Below are 18367 nucleotides of genomic sequence, written 5' to 3'. Positions count from 1 at the left end.
AAGCGCTTGCCCCATCCTCATGCATCACTCTGAGGACAGCGGGTCCTTGCTAGGTTCCTGAGTTGCAGGGGGTTGGACTAGATGACCCTTGTGGTCCCTTCCAGTTCCATAATTGCTCAGAGTGAAGCATTCTTGGTGAGTTGGGTGGGTGGGTGGAAGTGCCATCATTGGTGCCTTGCCATGACATTTGTAAAACAGATCTTTAAAAATCAGTTAAATCTAGAATTACTGAAGTTCATTCAAATCTTTAGCTGCTTTTGTCTTTCCCAATAAAATTTCTAGCTGCTATGACGAAGTGGCAATAGCGCTGGCACTCACCCGGACCACCTCTCTCAGAATGCTGCGACCTCAGTGCCCCCCCCCCCTAGAGCTAGGCAGGCAGGAGGTAGAGAGACCCCATTAGCAACAGCAAGACAGATATAAAGTAAGGAATAATTAGCATCGCTTGCCTCTATTCATGTCAGTGAAACCACACACACTGCAGCACACAATCCGCTTAATTTAATTTCCACACACATTTGTCTTTTAAGTCACAGCTTATTCATTAGTTCTCAAAACTATTTTCACAATAGAAGCTCCCAAGGAATGATCAGTAAGTAGCATTCCATGCATTTTCCATTCGTGAAAGTTTCCACTTTAAAAATTTTGTGGTTGTGTTTTTTTGTTTTTTAAAAAAAGTAATTTTCCACCATTGGAGATTGGTCGTACACAGTGTTTTTTCCCCTAGAAGTTGTTTCCCTAGAAGTTGTTTCTCATGAAGTTGTTACAGTGTGTGTCACACTTTTTAACAAAGAGAAAGACAGAGAGGTGCCAGTACGCACTACGAAGTTGTTACAGTACACTTAAGTGCCACACTTTTTAATCACAACAAAAGGAGGTAGTGGTGCTGTGTACCCTTGAGTACCCCCCTGAAAAAAGCACTGGTCATATAACAACAACAAACAAACAAACTTTCAAGAGAGCAAGGAAGGTAGTTAAAGGGTGGCTGTTTGCCTCAGTTTCTCAGCTAATGTAAACCTCTGGTCCCAGTTGCTGCTTCTTTGCATGATGGGGAATGAGTTGGGTCACACATGCACGCACATCGCTTGGTGCCTCAGCGGCAGCTGAACATGTGAACACGCTTCACTGGAGAGGTGTTGCCTTTGAGAGGTTGCCACTAGGGACTATGGGTATTCTCTGCAGTGCTGGAGACGCGTGTGAATGTGCCATCCAAAGTCACGTTTGTGGGAACAAGCAGAGCTTCTGCCAATTCCTGCTAAAACGAGAGCTGAAATTAATGTTGATTTTTTAATCATTGGAAGTTTTCGCCCAGATAGACCTGAACCTCAAACTCCACAAGGAAATCTATATATTTCAAGTGATTCCCCGCCACACCCCCCCCAATTGCTTTTGTTGACATCTGAAGTTTTGGTATGCAGTGTATCAAAATGTGCGTCATTGCTCAAACGTTGATGATAGTTCTATTCCACTTAAACCCAAACGTTGATCTGGAAACTCAAATATCACCGAGAAACAAAGCCACAATATAAGATTGGGAAATGTCAACAACGAGCTCTTTTGAATGGAAAGTTTCAGCTCTAGCTGTAGTGGACTGAAGCGCACTCCTTCCCCAGCACTGGGCATCCTAGCTGCTATTGATCTCCTTCTCTGTGCTCCTCTCCTCACTGAAATGTGCACCTCCTGCCTTTTTAGTGTCCTTTGCCAGTGCTTCTGGTACTGGATGAGCTGGTTGAGAGGTAGATGCAGGTGAATTGGAGTTTCTGAGGGGGACAGAAAGAGTTGTGGCCTAGCTTTGGCCTCTCTGGAGATCATGTCGACTCTTCCTCCATGTGGTTCCTACATCCACCCACCCACCTCCAGCCTTTATGCAGGTAAGAAGGATGCAAGAGTAGCCACAGAAATGAAGAGGAGGAGCCCTACTGGCGGAGAGGCTATCGAGGCAGCAGATTTGTGCTTCAAAGCGGCAGACGATTCCACTTTCCGGTCCCCAATGTTCTGCAGAGGGCGGTAGTTGTTCTCAATATGGGGCCCGGTGGAGGAGTCCGTTGAATGAAGCTCATTCGGAAAAGCATGCACCTATTGGAAGGGAGAAGGAAGGCGTCAGGTGGTGGCACATGGCAAAGGAGGAACTCCTACGTCGGGCTGTGGGATCTACCCGGTGAAGACCAGGATGTGGCAACTCCACAGCACGAGTTACGACAGCGTGGAGTTGAACTGAGGTTTCTCAGCTGCTCTTGAATTGTTGGAGAATTTTGGTTCTCCGCTGGAGAACGTTCAGCAAACTGCCCCCTCACTCTCCAGTTCCATGACCCACAAACAGCACACAGAATTGGGGGAGGCCAGTTCTGTTCAGCCCCGTGACACTGCTTTTGACAGAATAGGATAACGTAATGAGGCAAATAAGGAACAGGACGTAATAGTGTACAGCTGGGAAATGGCTCTGTTCTCTCTGGTCATCAAGGTGCTTCCTTCTCAAGGCCACCTCCGCTTTCAAAGCCTCTCTTGCCCTCCCATAGGTGCCTTCACCACTCGTCTACCTGCTATTTGGCCATCCCCTGTATATCTCTGACCCATCTAACGCTCACCCTCCAGCTCAACACATCTGCATCTTGTACAGAAAAAATAGGGTCAGGGTTTGGGGTTGACTGTAGAGTCCAGCTGCCTGAGAAATCTAAACTTCCATTTCTCATTCTTCCAGGCCTCCTCTTTTAACTCCCAGGTAGGGCGAGGAATGTCCCCTGTCTGAAACCCTAGAGTAGGGCGTAGCTCAGGGACAGAGCTCTTGCTTTGCAGGTTCAATCCCTGGTATTTCCAAGGATGTCCCCTGTCTGAAACGCAGGGCAACCAATTCCCCAACTTGGGTCTCCAGCTGTTTTTTTGGACTACAGTTCCCATCATCCCTGACCACTGATCCTGTTAGTTGAGGGTGATGGGAGCTGTGGTCCAAAAACAGCTGGAGACCCAAGTTGGGGAAACCCTGAGTTAGATGTACCAACAGGTCTAATTCAGTATTTGTTCCTACCTTCCTGGTGTGGTGGCTGTGGGAGAAGAAATCATTAAACCATAGGCCACCACCCAAAAGCCCAGTTTCTAGTAGGTAATAACCTTTTTTTTTTTACTTCAAACACCAAGAAAAGTCTCTTGATCCTAATTGCAAGGGGAGCCCTAGAGGAGAAGCCAATCTCCCAAATTTCCCTCATGTATCCCAGAGTATAACATACCTGTGCTGTTCAGTTGGCCTTTCCCAACCTAGTGTACCTCAGATGTTTTAGACAACAGCTCCGCCTACCTCTCTAAGGACTTCTGTGCCTCAGCATTCTGCCTACACACAGACACACACAAGATGGCAGCACTCACCACGTCTTCCGACACCAGAATGGGGTCGGCAAAGATGGTCCACAGCACAACCTCGTCACACCCGGGGGTGGTGAGGGACCCCGGGTAGCGGTAATAGCGGTCAAGCTCCGGGCGGCCCAGCAAGTCCTGGAGAGAGAAGCTGCCATCGAATTTTGTCTCTTCACCTGTACAGGGGGAGGTAAGTTGCTTGCATCTCTGCTCCACACTTAATTCACATCCTAACCTACATCACAGGGTTGTTGTGAGGATAAAATGTTTTTTTGGGGGGGCCTTGAGTTCCTTAGAGCAGTGTTTCCCAACCTTGTGCCTCCAGATGTTTTTGGCCTACAACTCCCATCATCCCTGACTAGCAAGACCAGTGGCAAGGGATGATGGGAATTGTAGGCCAAAAACAGCTGGAGGCACAAGGTTGGGAAACACTGTCTTAGAGGGAATGTGGGATATAATACAGATTTCATAAATAATAATAATGGTTCCCCAACAAGGGACTCTTGAATACTGCAGTTCTATGTAAGGTTCTGAAGAATTTCAAGGGGCTCTTGTGAAACCACCATTCACAGGATTTATCAGGGAGGCGACTGAAAGAACCACACCACTCTGGTTATTTTTTGTTCCAATTCATTGTGGTAGCCATGATGGATTCTCTGAGATGAGAGAAGAACCAGATGTTTTCCTTGGCTTCCCACTCACTGATGGACTTACCCTTTTCCTCAACATCTTTCAGCTTCTTTTTAAACGATTCCCATGCTTCAGCTGTCTTGCCCTGTGCCTTCTCATAGCCCTGCAGTAAAGAGGAAACATCATATAGTGTAAAATAAGACCGAGAAATAAAGTGTGATAAAGGAACCTAAGAATCCTAGGGCTCAGCATCTCCTGTTTTAACGTCTTCCTCCCCTTCCCAGGGCTACCTTAAGAAGCAGAGGCAGAGGGAGGCAGGAATTGTGGTGCTCATCGCTCATGATGTCGTTGGCATTATCCAACAGGCACATACTTTTTGGGACTTTGTTCCAGCGAGAAAAGATGATCATTTGAGTGCTGGGGAAATGCGATTATCTCCTTGAAAGAAGTGCTTCTTCAGAAGCAACACTGTCCGTTTATCACACAGAACAATCTACTGCTTGTCAACAACATTTGCTTCTTCCAGTTCTCCTGTTTCCACTATGGACTAGCTAAGTGGTGTTTTCAACAGCCATGCCCCCTTACCAGTGAACTCGAGGCAAAGCAGTTCAGTCAGTGGCCTGGTTTGTGCATCACATTAAGCCATCGGTCAAATTAAATGATGGTTTAATGCATGGGAAGGCAAACTAAGGCCCGGGGGCTGGATCCAGCCCAATTGCCTTCTAAATCCGGCCCGCGGACGGTCCAGGAATCATGTGTTTTTACATGAGTAGAATGTGTGCTTTCATTTAAAATGCGTCTCTGGGTTATTTGTGGGGCATAGGAATTTGTTCATTTCCCCCCACCACCCAAAAAATATAGTCCGGCCCCCCACAAGGTCTGAGGGACAGTGGACCGGCCCCCTGCTGAAAAAGTTTGCTGACCCCTGGTTTAATATGACATGGTGAATGACTGGCCAAGAGAAAAACTCTTGCCACAGTTCCCAGAATCGTTTGGGAAAAGCCAAAACAACCAAAATGCTTTACAACTGATATCCCAGCTGGTAGCATAGACGTGCACAAACCTTCACCACCCCAGTCCCTCACCTGGACAAAGAATGCTAGCACAGCAATGCCCTGTGGGTCCTTCAAAGCTTCCGATAGACTCGTGTTGTTTTTGGTGTGCACGATGTGTAACTGAGGGGAGAAAAGAAAATAGATCAGTTTGGGACATATCCCTGCTGACCCACTTGGCTGCTCTATGAGCAAAGAGATAGACTGCAGTAAACAAAAGCCTGGTGCATATTGGAAATCCATCCTTGTGTCTACTCCCCTTAGACCTGGTCATTCATACTTTCTAAAAAGCCCTTTGACTTGAAAGCTTTGCATACACTGATAAATACAGTATAGATGGAGTTTATGCTGCTGTTATGCAGAGGGAAAAGAAATGTACATGCACATGCTCAAGGGAACAATTATTATAACAAAAAATAATATTTGCTAATAAAGCAGAAGGAAAGAAAAATAAATATAATAAAAAATATGCCAGCTGACATTAACATGCTAACAATCCCAGAATCCAGATAAGAGAAGATATCCTCACCTCCATAGAGTACCGTTCACCGTTTATGTAGTGCTCTGATCCGGGTTTATGGACTCCATCTCCCCAGTGGAGGTGAAAGGCCTTGGCTGTGTATGTAGCCGGAAGCCCAGGGCCGCTCAGCTGGAGACCTTCGCCCAGTTCTATGTCAACTGCAGGCAAAAGGAGAAACCAGACCAATTTCTATTAGTGCATCAAGAGTGATGGAATTCTCCGCCAAAAAGTTTCTCTTACTGCTTTTGTAGCCGCGGAAGTGGTGTCATTTGCAATCAATGACACACAGGATTGGGCTGGGTTGGCCACACTTTGGTTTGTACGATCGGGAAAGTGAGACCAGTTCCCAGGGTTCTTTTGAGAGGAAGGGAAATGTACATGTGCTCTGCATGTGCTTTGAAGGTACAGTGGGCACATAGCCACAGAAGTGCATTTTCAGGGTGGAGGGGGCCGAGTTTTGTCCTGAAAGAGAAACATCAGCGTCCATCACACACTGACGGTGCCATCCTAACTGCACCTCCTCTCAAGTATATCCTATTGATTTTGACAGAGTAAGCAGAGTAATGATTTTGGATTTCAGTTGAACATAATGATTCGTGACTTATTTGTGTTGATTTTTGAGGGTGATAACTTTTGCCAGGAAGCCTGGCAATGCTTAGGATTGCTGCCTTACTAAATTTTAATTAAATCATCAAACTGGAAATTAAAGTACCGTATGTAAAAGGTGCCTTCTCTTCAGGTAGCCACAGGGGTTCAGTAATGTGGGGTGCAGTGCTGCGTGTCTAGAAGGAGACACTTACCCCCTCCCTCCCTTCTCTTGAACCCTCTTCCGGCTATTGCCAACCAGGCACCCTCCATAAGTTTTTGATCAATTCCTGTGCTAGCAGGGGATGAAGGGAGTTGACGTGCAAAATATCTGGAGGGCAGCAGGCTGGCGAAGCCTGGATCCTGCCGAAGCACATAGGTAAAGGTAAAGGGACCCCTGACCATTAGGTCCAGTCGTGGCCGACTCTGGGGTTGCTGCGCTCATCTCACTTTATTGGCCGAGGGAGCCAGTGTACAGCTTCTGGGTCATGTGGCCAGCATGACTAAGCCGCTTCTGGTGAACCAGAGCAGCGCACGGTTCCCGCCGGAGCAGTACCTATTTATCTACTTGCACTTTGACGTGCTTTTCAACTGCTAGTAGGTTGGCAGGAGCAGGGACCGAGCAACGGGAGCTCACCCCGTCACAGGGATTCAAACCACCGACCTTCTAATCGGCAAGTCCTAGGCTCTGTGGTTTAACCTACAGCGCCACCCATGTCTCTGCCGAAACACATAGAGCAGGCCAATAACAGAGAGCAAAATACATGGTCCTCGATGGAGCATTTCCCATTGATGATTGGGCCATTCAAACATCCCCATCAGAGAGATGCAGAACTGCCTGCTCTGCTATGAAACATGTGTGAATCATTGCCAAGGTAGAGGGTGGGATCGTCTCCTTCCAGTCAGAAAGTGACACACACAAAGAACAGGTGGGCTGCCCTGCGGGCAGGCGATTCTGTGTTTGAAAAGTACTGGTCTCTCTACCAGCCAGCTCAGGTGGTCGGTGCCCGTTGGTTTGGATTAAAATAAAAATAAAAAAATGGTCCACCCACCAGCTAAAGGAGAGAAGCACCAAGCTGTTCTGACCCACCTGAAAGGGGGCAGAATATCACACACACACACACACAACAACAACTGGAGGGAAGAGGACTGAACATGCTGTCATGGGGCCCTGGCAGAATGTGGGCAGAATGCAGGTGAAATGTCTTGATCTGCCTACAGCCTGTTAAACTGAAGGGAAATAAATGACACTCCCCTTCAGAAAAGAGCAGGCTGCCTTTCCAAACCTGTCCCAGGCTGAGGGAAAAGGTTGGGAGATTCTCCCACACTCTTCCAGGCTCCTCCATGCTGCCATCACTGTAAAGTTGGGGAAACCCAGCTTTTTACTATGAATACACAGGAAGGGATGGAGTTTGGCAGCTTCCCCGTCTTGCAGTTTTGTGTCTTTTTTTTCATACTTTCCTGCTACCTTAAGGACCAGAAGCATAGTGTATTAAAAACGAAATGCTTACACACTCACCTGTTTTCCCAGTGTTCTTCATTTCCAGCAGTTTTTTGGTGTCGTTGTAGCCGGTGAGAGTCACTGCACCCAGTTTGGGGTTATGCCTGACACTGCTGGTGACAATATCGATGGGAGATTGCCTCTTGCCATTGCAATGACCTTGGGATGACCACGTGTCAGGTCCTGGCCAAGAAAAGGAAGAGCCAAAAACAAACAGTGTGGTAATTAGAGATGGGGAACTGAATTAAATAAATAAAACGGAGAAGCAGCAGCAGGAGGAGGATTCTAAACTTCCCGAAAACAATATCCTCTGTTAGGTAGCCCTCCCACTTAGCTCTGGATCTGTACAAGGAGGTAGAGAGGAAAACACACTTTGTGCATGTTCAGGGGCATTTTTAGTCCATTACAGAATAAATGCCCTGGAAATAAAAGTTGAGTTTGGTGTGATGGACTTGGCTCAAAAGTATGCCTTGCTTGGAATCTGTGGCTAAAGAGAAGTTAGGGCTGCTATTTTTCTTACCACAGATTAGGCTGTCGTAGCACCAGGAACCTGTCAGGAAAAGAAACAGAGGTGGCATGAGTTTATGGGACCGAATCCAATTTCGGAAGATCCAATTTCACCCCCAAGAATTATCTTTTAAAGCCCTTTCCAGAGCAAAATGGAGAGACTTGGGATATGGGTGAGGTCAGGGTGGCGTTACCTGAAGAACTGGCATAGCATCCCCCAGAAAGCAAAAGGACCACCGCAGTGAAGGTCGCTGGTACCCAAACAGAAGCCATAGTATGCTGGAGAAAAAGTGCAGGAGAACAGATGAGTAAACGATACCATTCTTGAACAAATGAGAGAATTCTTGAACAAGAGTCTGGGTCAATAGCAGCATACGGAATTTACCAATGTCCGTTCGGTGGGAGAAGTGAGGGAGCTTACCTGTCAACACAAGCAAAAACCAATGTTATACTTGTAGCTGCTCTGCTCTCTACAGGTGGCAAACGCTATGATCTCCCCAGGCAGCCACAAGGTCTAGAAACTTGTTTTCTTTTGGAATAACAGTTTGATTTGATTTGATACGGATTCCCACAGGGTAGGTGGAGTTACCACATAAATGTGGATTAATGGGGTGGCGGCAGAGCATTAACGAGCAACGAGCGTCTTCAAACTAAACAAGAGAAAACATGCTCAAAACCTCACGGCCAGAGGTTTAATGTGGCTACCAGAAGCCCAGATAAACGAGTCTTGCAAGGTTTGCGGAGCAGATGAAAACGTTAGTGAGTCTTGGATTGAAGGTCAAGGGAGTCTCTTGCGTGGCCTTGGGACGGCTATCAGTAACATTCTGTCTCTTTAAAATTGGTTTACAAGTGGCATAAAAGCCATTCTCCTTTAGATCCATCTGTGGCTTTGAGGTAGCAAATGAGTTCAAAGCAGTGCCCTAAGGACTGCTTGAAAAGTTCCAACTTTCCCAACGCGCTGGAAGTGGGGAAATGCATAAAAGTTGTAGGCAGATCATCTCGTGTAGGTGGTTGTGTGCAAATCTTTCGGTGTGTACAGGATACATGTGCATGGGAGAGGCACACTTGTGATGATTTGCACATAGGAAGCTACAGGGCTCCATCTGGCTCTGTACTTTCTATGCCAGTGGTTCCCAATTGGTGGTCCATAGACCCGAGGGGTCCATGTAACCTACCCAGGGGGTCCGTGGCACCATTCAGATGACAAAAACTACCATAGGGTTATTGAAAATTTCAACAGTAAGGGGGGCCATGTCTTGGCTTTTGAAAAACAGGGGGTCCGCAATACTTAGGTAACTGGGGACCATTAATCTGCGTTGACTGGCAGCGATTCTCCATGGTCTGTACAGGAATCTGTTCCAGCCCTGCCTACAGATGCTGGGGGCTGAATCCAGGATCTTCTCCATGCAAGGGGGAAGCTCTACCAACCAGCCACAGACATTCCCACATGCCAAACCACAAGCCAGAGTAATGCCTATTCATTCACAGAAGTGTAACACCATACACACAGACACATCTCATAAAATGGTTTACCTTTCTAAAAATGACAGGGTTAAACTGTAGGACATGAAAAATAATAATAATACCTTATTATTGTCGTCATTATTAATTTACTAATCGCCTTCCAAACCACGGTCTCAAGGCAATTTACGTATAAGACAATTAAAAACAGTTGAACACAAAAACAAATGTATTTAAAACAAGACTAAAACCCTAACAAGCGGACAGGGGACAAAAAAAAATGTCTTCAACTGATTCTGGAAAGTGCAGATAATTTCCTCCTGGATGTGACTGCCACAAGAAGTGGTGAGGGTCACCAGTGCCAATGGGTTAAAAAAGAGATTAGAATATATATATATATATATATATATATATATATATATATATATATATATATTGCTAGCTATGACAGCTGAATGGATCTTCCATCAACAGGAGCAGTGTATCTCGGAACACCAATTGATGGGAATGAATAAGAGGGAATGGGCTGTCATCTTCCTGCCCTGCTTTCCAGAGGCATCTGACCAGGCGCTTTTGGAAACAGAATGCAAGATTAAGCTGATCCTCCAAAAACGATTCACCAGAGCACTTATGTCGTTAGTAAACACCACAACTGTACCCCTGAGCGCATGTAAAGTTAGTTTCTGCAAAATGGTTTCCTTCCAAATCTGGGGGTCCGGTCCCCATTATTTCTCCATCCAGCCCCAGGTAAACTCACCTGTCAAGTGTGCTCCTCTCTTCGTCCGCCTCCTGGGCAAGTTGACACAGATGATGGTGGAAAAGCATCTTGGCTCCTTTTAGGTGATATATATATCTGTGCATTAAGGTCACCGCCCCGTCTGCTTCTGGGGCGGGTGGAATTACAGAGAAGGGGAGGGTAGATTACCAGGAAGGAGAAAAGAGAAGATAAAAAGGAGCAGTCAGGAGGCAGTCAGTCAGTCAGGGACGGTGCAGGAAAAGAGGCAGGCCTCAGGCAAATCCATGTAGGCTTAGTCCCCGGCACCTATTCCTGGGGAGGGCAATGATTTCATACGCAAAGGCTGTGAGCAAGTCAATTACACAATTAGGAAATGACTCGAGGTAGGAGCCAACCTTTCAACATGAGGAAGCTCACGTCCCCATTTCTCAAAAGCAACCCCTTCCTCCCCCCCATGCTGTAGAACCCAGGGGCTGATCTAACCACTAAATTCCACTCCCTTCTGCAAAGTAAGCCCCTAACCCCTGCACAGATCCATACTTGCCTTTCAGGGGATTAAGGACTCCCCGGACAACAAAATCTTGCCACCTTTCCCTCCTGATCCCAAGTGCTCTCTTTCTCAAGCAACCCAGAAGTACCGGTTTCTTCCCACCAGCAAGGGAGGGTTGCCAACTTTTCCCTCTAGTAAAAGTTCCTGCGCCCTTTCTGCATGACAAAGCAAGTGGAAATTCCCTTAGCTACTTGGATTTACAGGCTGGATCCTTTTCACCTGTCAAAGAACCTTTGAAGCCAAGTAGAGCACGAGACTCTTCACCTCAAGGTTGTGGGTTTGAGCCCCACCTTGGGCAAAAAGATTCCTGCACTTCAGGGGGTTAGACTAGATGACCCTCGGGGGTCCCTTCCAACTCTACAATTCTATGATTCTAAGGAGAATGAGGCCTAAGGTGCAGGGATAGGCAGAGGCTTTCCAATTCAACAGATGTATGTTGGCATGTTGAGGGCTGATGCGAGTTGTAGTTCAAAACGTCTTGATTGCATCAGTTTTTCCTCTACCCAAACACTCCCACAAAGCTAAGATTCCCATGAGCAGGGCTATGGTTTTTGTAACAGTCGTCAGGCAGGCAGTAATTCAGCAGGTGAAGCTTCCCTCCATCAAAGACATTGGCAGGTTGCAGAGGAAAGGGAGAGGGAGAAGAGAAGCAGGGCTTCTGCATCCACTCTGACAGACCAGATGCTCTGACTGCTCTTTTCCCTCATCTCAGCCATTCCATCAGGTTATCTCAGCCATCCCCAAACTCAGCCCTCCAGATGTTTTGGGACTACAACTCCCATCATCCCTAGCTAACAGGACCGACCAGTGGTCAGGGATGATGGGAATTGTAGTTCCAAAACATCTGAAGGGCCGAGTTTGGGGATGCCTTTAACGGTTATCTGAACTATTTCAATTCAAGCCATGTGTTTTTTAAAAGTAGGAACTGATGGCACCTGATGTTTGGTGTCTTCCTCCCTGCTCCCCATTCCCTTTTCCTTTTCTGTCATTTTTGAAAATATCTTAAGCTTGTCGTAAAGAACAGCCTTTCGGAAAATAATGGTTGTTCTGTAAGCTGCTCTCTGGGAGCTTTTTCAGCTGAACAGCAGAGAAAAAATATATCCAATTAGGTTCTACTTAGAGTAGACCCACTGAAATTAATGGGCCTAAATTAGTCATGCTTTTTGACTTCAGTGGGTCTGCTCTGGGGAGGACTAGCACCGGATGCAGATGTTTCTGTATAATTTCTGCCTGTGATGCAGCTGTTCAGACAGAAGAAACCAGCCAGGCTAGAAGGGGAGACAAGGGGCACATAGCCCTGCTCTGGAAAATACTGATTCCTCCTCAACCCCATCAGACACCCAGCCCCAATTGTCTGTTGGGGACGGTAACCAGGAGTCCTGTCTCTCCAAAGCAGCTATTTCCCTCAGGGGAAAACTTTGGTAAAATGGCACCCTGAGCCAGGACATAAATTGTACCCCCCACAATATAATTTTCACAATACAGTGGTACCTCCGGTTAAGTACTTAATTCGTTCCAGAGGTCTGTTCTTAACCTGAAACTGTTCTTAACCTGAAGCACCACTTTAGCTAATGGGGCCTCCCGCTGCTGCTGCGCCGCCGGAGCATGATTTCTGTTCTCACCCTGAAGCAAAGTTCTTAACCTGAAGCACTATTTCTGGGTTAGCAGAGTCTGTAACCTGAAGCGTATGTAACCTGAAGCGTATGTAACCTGAAGCGTATGTAACCCGAGGTACCACTGTAATTCCTTTTGGTACAGTTGCTTTTTTACGGATCTTACAGGGATGCTGGTGGTGGCGGCGGTGACTTTGCACCCCCTCGGCTCAGCACCCTGTGCGGGGGAACCGCCCACAGCACCCTAAACCTGGCACTGATTTCTGTGTTAAGATCAGACAAATGTTTGACCAGAGTGCTGTAGGGACACTCGCACTTAGCCATCGAAGCACACTCTTTGGTACGTTTGGGGGATGTGGTTTTGTCATTACAACAAACCTCTTTCTCATGGCAAATTTCAAGAGAACCGGTTGGGGCAGGGCAGGGTATGTGGACTGACCAGCTTTGATCCACTTCGTACTACTCACCCTAAACAATACCCGGTATTAATCCTTGTAGGGGCAATAGAGGAAGTGAGGATGAGAAGGGATACTCAAGGGTAGTGGAGTTCTATTCCCACTACAGGCTAGAAGGGGAGAAATCGAGATTAGATGGGTATGGGGTTGGTGCCCAGAGTCCTCCAGAGAGGACTGAGTTGCACTGGGCAAAGCATTAGAGAGGATTGGGTTGGTTTTTCAGGGATGGGTGGGTTCAAGACTTCTAGATTCTTTGGAAGGAGAGAGCTGGGCTGTGTGTCAGGATTACTGGCTCTGGGTTGGTGCATGAGGTCAAAAGTGCTGTGGGTTATGGGATGGGCACACCAGGACTCCGGGGTTCTTCTCAGAAAAGGGGAAGTAAGGCATTACTCAGTAATGGTGAAAGCAGAGAGTGGAAATGGACTTCAGATAATGCAGCACTGCTCTTTTACCCTGGGGCATGAAAGACAAGTCACCCGACCCCCTTAAGCATCTAGGACAAGGTGGACATTTTGAGTCATATTATATAACTTCTCAGTAGGGTTTCCTTATTGGTTCATTTAGCTGGTCCATTCGTGACCTCCACCACCATTCTCAAAGTTTTATAGGCAATATAATAGTATTTTATTTTATTTTATTTTTAGTTGTATAGATTAGTATACAACATAGGCTTGCCATCCAGTAGACAGGATAGGTAAAAAGGTTAATGGCCCCTGGGCAGTTAAGTCCAGTCAAAGGTGACAGTTAAGTCCAGTCAAAGGTGACAGTTAAGTCCAGTCAAAGGTGACAGTTAAGTCCAGTCAAAGGTGACTATGGGGTTGCGGCACTCATCTTGCTTTCAGGCGGAGGGAGCTGGCGTTTGTTCGCAGATAGCGTTCCGGGTCATGTGGCCAGCATGACTAAACTGCTTCTGGCGCACGGAGGACCATGACGAGTGCCAGAGCGCACGGAAATGCCGTTTGCCTTCCCGTTGCAGCAGTACCTATTTGTCGAACTGATTTGAACTGCCGACCTTCTGATACAAAAGGAAAAAGGCATGAGGAGGGAAAGGAAAACAAGCAAATTCAGGGCCTAATTCTTCCCTAAAGTGACACAGATTTTATAATGTGGGAGGCAGCCCTGGGAGAGCAGGAACCACATGCCAGCTTCCTGTCAGCTGAGCCGATGGTGGCTACCATAGGATCTCATGGAAGCAGGTCAAGAAGGAACCTGAATGTCTGGCTCTGAGAAGTCAGGAAGAAATGCGGACAGGGAATTGAGGAGCCCAGGGTTTCCCCCAAATATCCCAAGCCTCCCTCCCCTCTCGTTGTTGTGAGTCAATCCAAGAACCCTGAGGCAGAGAGGCCGATGAGTGAGTTGTTTTGCGTGTGGCAACTTGGAGGTGGCAATCTCTTGCATCATCCTTCCGCCTGCCAGGCCGGAGTTTCATCTGATGAGGAAACAAAGACAGGTAGCGATGATGTGGGCAAGATATAAGGAGCTTGTTGTGGCCTGGTTTTCATAATCAGCAACCTGCTGACAAGCAGCTCTCTGCTCTCCAAACCACCTTCGGTCCCGGGGTGCCAACAATGCCTATGCCAGAGTTCACCCCGAAGCAACCAGATTTTTTTTTAGTTTTTTTATGAGTGTCCTCCCTTCCATTCTGAAGACGCATCACGCCTAATAAACCAAAAAGGTGGAATGTGGTGTGATGAGTTTATGATTTCAGGACTTTTGAGAACAGCAGATATTATGGTATTAAAAGGCTTGATTTTATACCAGTCAGCCCTACCCTACTAACCATATTGGATACTCCCTGCCCTCCTGTCCCTGCTGCCATTGACACCAAGTGTGAACCAGGCTATGAGAGATGGAGTGGAAGATAATGCTGTCCCAACACATGAAGGTCACTTTGTGGCCTTGGGCAACTGTCTCCCAACTAGGAAGCTACCTCACAGGGTAACTATGAAGATAAAAATGGGATAGCTCCGTCTACACCGCCTCAAGCTCCTGAGAAGACAAGCCAGTAGTTACCTTTCAATAAAATAAATGTTAGATTGTGGTTGGGCTACACATCCAGTTAGCTCAGTTGGTAGAGCATGAGACTCTTAGACTGCCTGCACATAATATGTTTAAAGCATGTCCCTCCCTACTGAATCCTGGGAACTGTAGTTGGTTAAGGGTGCTGGGAATTGTAGCTGTGTGAAGTGCAAACTACAGTTCCCAGGAATCTTTGGGAGGTGTTCTTTAAATGTATGGTGTGTTCACAACGTTAATCTCAAGGTCATGGGTTCGAGACCCACCTTGGGCACATACCGTATTTTTCCAAGATGATATTCTTTCCTTAGAAATAAAAGGCAAAGATTGCGTGTCGTCTTATACATGGATAGAAGAGGGGGGGCCAGACGATTTGTGGCAGCAGCCAGCAGGAGATTGGCAGCAGCGATAGGGTGTGTGATTGGTTGCTGCGGCAAGGCCTGCTGATGATTGGCTGCAGCTGTGGCAATTGGGCAGGCTATTTATGGCAGCGGCAAGGGCGTGCGTGCAATTGGCTGTGGTTTCGTTGAGTGTGCGCTTTTGGCAGCAAGTGTGCAGACGATTGGTGGCTGTGGTGATGTGTGTGATTTGCATTGGCGGGCAGGCGGTAGAGCAATTGGTGGTGGTGACTCCTCCCCCCAAAAGCTCACCAACAACTTTGGGCAATCCCCCCCCTCACAATTTTTTGTTGCGGTCCAAAAAAATAGGGGTCGTCTTATACATGGGGGTGTGTTATATCGAAAAATACAGTACATTTTTTTTTAATTACTTCTTCAGACAATGTAGTTAATCTGTGGAATTCACTTCCACAAGATTTGCAATGGCTACAAATTTGGGTGGCTTTAAAAGAGGATTAGACATATTCATGGAGGAAACGGCTATCAGTGACAGCCAGCCATGATGGCTATGTTTCAGTCTCCGCTGTCAGAGGCAGGATGTGTTTGAATACTGTGAGAACAGGATGCTGGACTAGGTAGGCCTTTGGTCTGATCCAGCAGGCTCTTACTTCTTACTTCATTTTGATGAGAACTTAAGAAGAGCTTGCTGGATCAGGCCAATGGCCTACCTAGTCCAGCATCCTGGACAAAAGTCTCAGACTGAAAGGTTAACACATCAAAGGAGTGATAAATAAAACAGAAAGACAGCCTGTAGCTCCTTCAATACCTGCCCCAAGACTGAGGAGGCACCTGGTAAAATGGCTTCTCCTGGGAACTGTAGTTTGTCAAGGCTGCTGCGAGTTGTTAGGAGACCCCCTGATCCCCTCACAAACCTACCGTTCCCAGAATGGTTTAACAATCAATCCCCTTCCCATGGAATTCTGGGAATTGTAGCTCTGTGAGAGGAATGGGGCGTTTCCTAACAACTTTCGGCACCCTTAATGAACTAAAGTTCCCATAATTCTTTGGGGGAAGCCATGCTGTTTATAATGGTTTCATAGTGCTTTAAATGTATATTGTCTACAGGGTCTGAGTTACGTAAGGCTAGTTTTGACATTATGATTAATGTCAATGGAACACGTACTCAGGGGCTCGGACCACTACGACGATAGATGTTGCCACATCTGAAGTACAAACACCCAAATGTTGCATGCTGCCTAGCTCATTTTTTCATGACGCACAGGCCGAGTCTGGATAAACACTGAGGGAACAGACAGTGAAGAAACAGGACCATGCTTACTTATTACAGACATGACACATGGACATAATTTTACACAGGCGGATGATGTTCATAAAAAACCCCCACTGAATGTAGTTTCAGGCTGAACCATTCTTTCCCTGATTCTATGTACATTAATGAAAACATAAGTGTGGGTCTGTGTGCAGATATGATCTAAAAAGACATTTCACCCCTGAAATGTGTGGCAAGAGACAGCCGTGCTTGTGGGGTGGCCATGATCATGTTCTTTCACCATGTACTTTTGTCTCAACCAGGCTCCAGAGGTGGAGGGTTGAAGGTTGAAAAATAGCGCCCCTTGGCTCTGTCCATCTTTGATGTTTAGCCAACACTTGTTCAGATTGTCCAATCGATAAAGGTGACTAGATCAGTAGGCTCATCCGATCCGTGTTGCTTTGTTTTGAAAATGTGCTCTTTGTGTGGCTTGTTTTCTCTTAGGGATGGACAGTCCCCACACCCCACTCCCAATAAACTTTCTACCCCAAATGACATTAGTGGCTGCCGGTATAGGTTTAAGTTTACAGTCATCAGCACTCTGTTTACAAGCTCCCCCAAGTTGTCCTCCATCTCTCCTGCCAGGAAGGTGAAGAGGCTTCCAAGTCCAGCTGAGGCCAGTTCTCCACCACATAGCCTAGTGAACCGAGGCTGATCCCTTCAAAGGGCTTGTCCTCTTCCACCAGGGAGAGCCTGTCTTGGGCTTCAAGCATCTTCTCTTGGATTTAGCTGCCTCTCACAGTACACTGGGCAGGGCTGTGAGGTTTAATTATTAGTAGGGGGGTTGATCCTCTGAGGCTTCCCTTTTAGGCAAACATTTGTCCTGTACTGTAGATGGACTGGCATGGCCAACTGGAAATCGGGTTACAGGGGCTGCAATCCTATGCCCACTTATTTGGATCCAAAGTTAATACTGACCTCTGAGGCCCTGGTGTGAATCCACCCTCAGGAGATATTAGACTCAAGGACACAATAGATGGGACACTAGAGACAGGCTCCTGCCCAAGCCTGTGGGAAGTTCAGCTTCACCACCAGCCTTTCAGACCGTATTGGGTCAGGATGTCGCCAGCACTCCATGCATCAGTGGTGGTAACCACATGCTTGAGATGATAGACAATTTTGTCTACCTGGACTCCACCATAACCAGCAACCTTTCCATTGATGCTGAGCTGGACAAGCTAATTGGCAAGGCTGCTATGGCAATGGCTCGCCTCTCCAAAAGGGTTTGGGAGAATGACCAATACCAAGATGATGATCTACCAAGCTTGCATGTTGAGTTGGTTGTGGGCAACTTACAGCAGCCAGGAGCGACGCCTCAGTGCCTTCCATATGCATTGTGTCAGGAAGATTTTGGGCATCATATGGCAGGACAGAGTCTCAAGCAAAGAAAGACGTGCTCTTTCAAGCCCACATTCCCAGCTTGTTCAGACTTCTGTCTCAGTGACGTCTACATTGGCTTGGTCATGTGCATAGTATGAAAGATGGCAGGATCTCCAAGGATGTGCTTTACAGGGAGCTGGCCTCAGCACCAGGCCTGTTGACCAATCAACTCTGCATTACAAAGATGTCTGCAAGAGTGACATGAATTCTGGCAACATTAACCCCACTGTATGGGAATCCCTGGAGACAGACAAGTTGTATAGCCACATCAGTAACCAGAGGAGAAATGACCACCGGAGGAGCGGAGAAGAAATGGCATGGTGCACCTGCATCAGTTATACTGGATGC

At 46.9% G+C, this 18367-nt stretch overlaps 1 protein-coding gene across 1 annotated transcript; it reads right to left on the bottom strand.

Moving 5' to 3' along the window:
• Positions 1–486: 486 nt before the first annotated feature.
• On the bottom strand, positions 487–10737 carry LOC114583713 (carbonic anhydrase 4-like). Its single transcript, XM_028705110.2, has 9 exons — positions 10359–10737; positions 8335–8419; positions 8154–8183; positions 7652–7816; positions 5557–5705; positions 5061–5150; positions 4060–4138; positions 3358–3521; positions 487–2076 (listed from the first exon to the last, which is right to left on the bottom strand). The coding sequence occupies exons 2-9, from the start codon at positions 8411–8413 to the stop codon at positions 1864–1866; spliced, it is 969 nt and encodes a 322-aa protein (XP_028560943.2). The 5' UTR covers positions 8414–8419; positions 10359–10737; the 3' UTR covers positions 487–1863.
• Between the last annotated feature and the right edge of the window lie 7630 nt (positions 10738–18367).

Source organism: Podarcis muralis, chromosome 13 (assembly GCF_964188315.1).
Source record: "Podarcis muralis chromosome 13, rPodMur119.hap1.1, whole genome shotgun sequence".
NCBI lineage: Eukaryota > Metazoa > Chordata > Lepidosauria > Squamata > Lacertidae > Podarcis > Podarcis muralis.
This window is presented reverse-complemented; position numbering and strand designations above follow the sequence as displayed.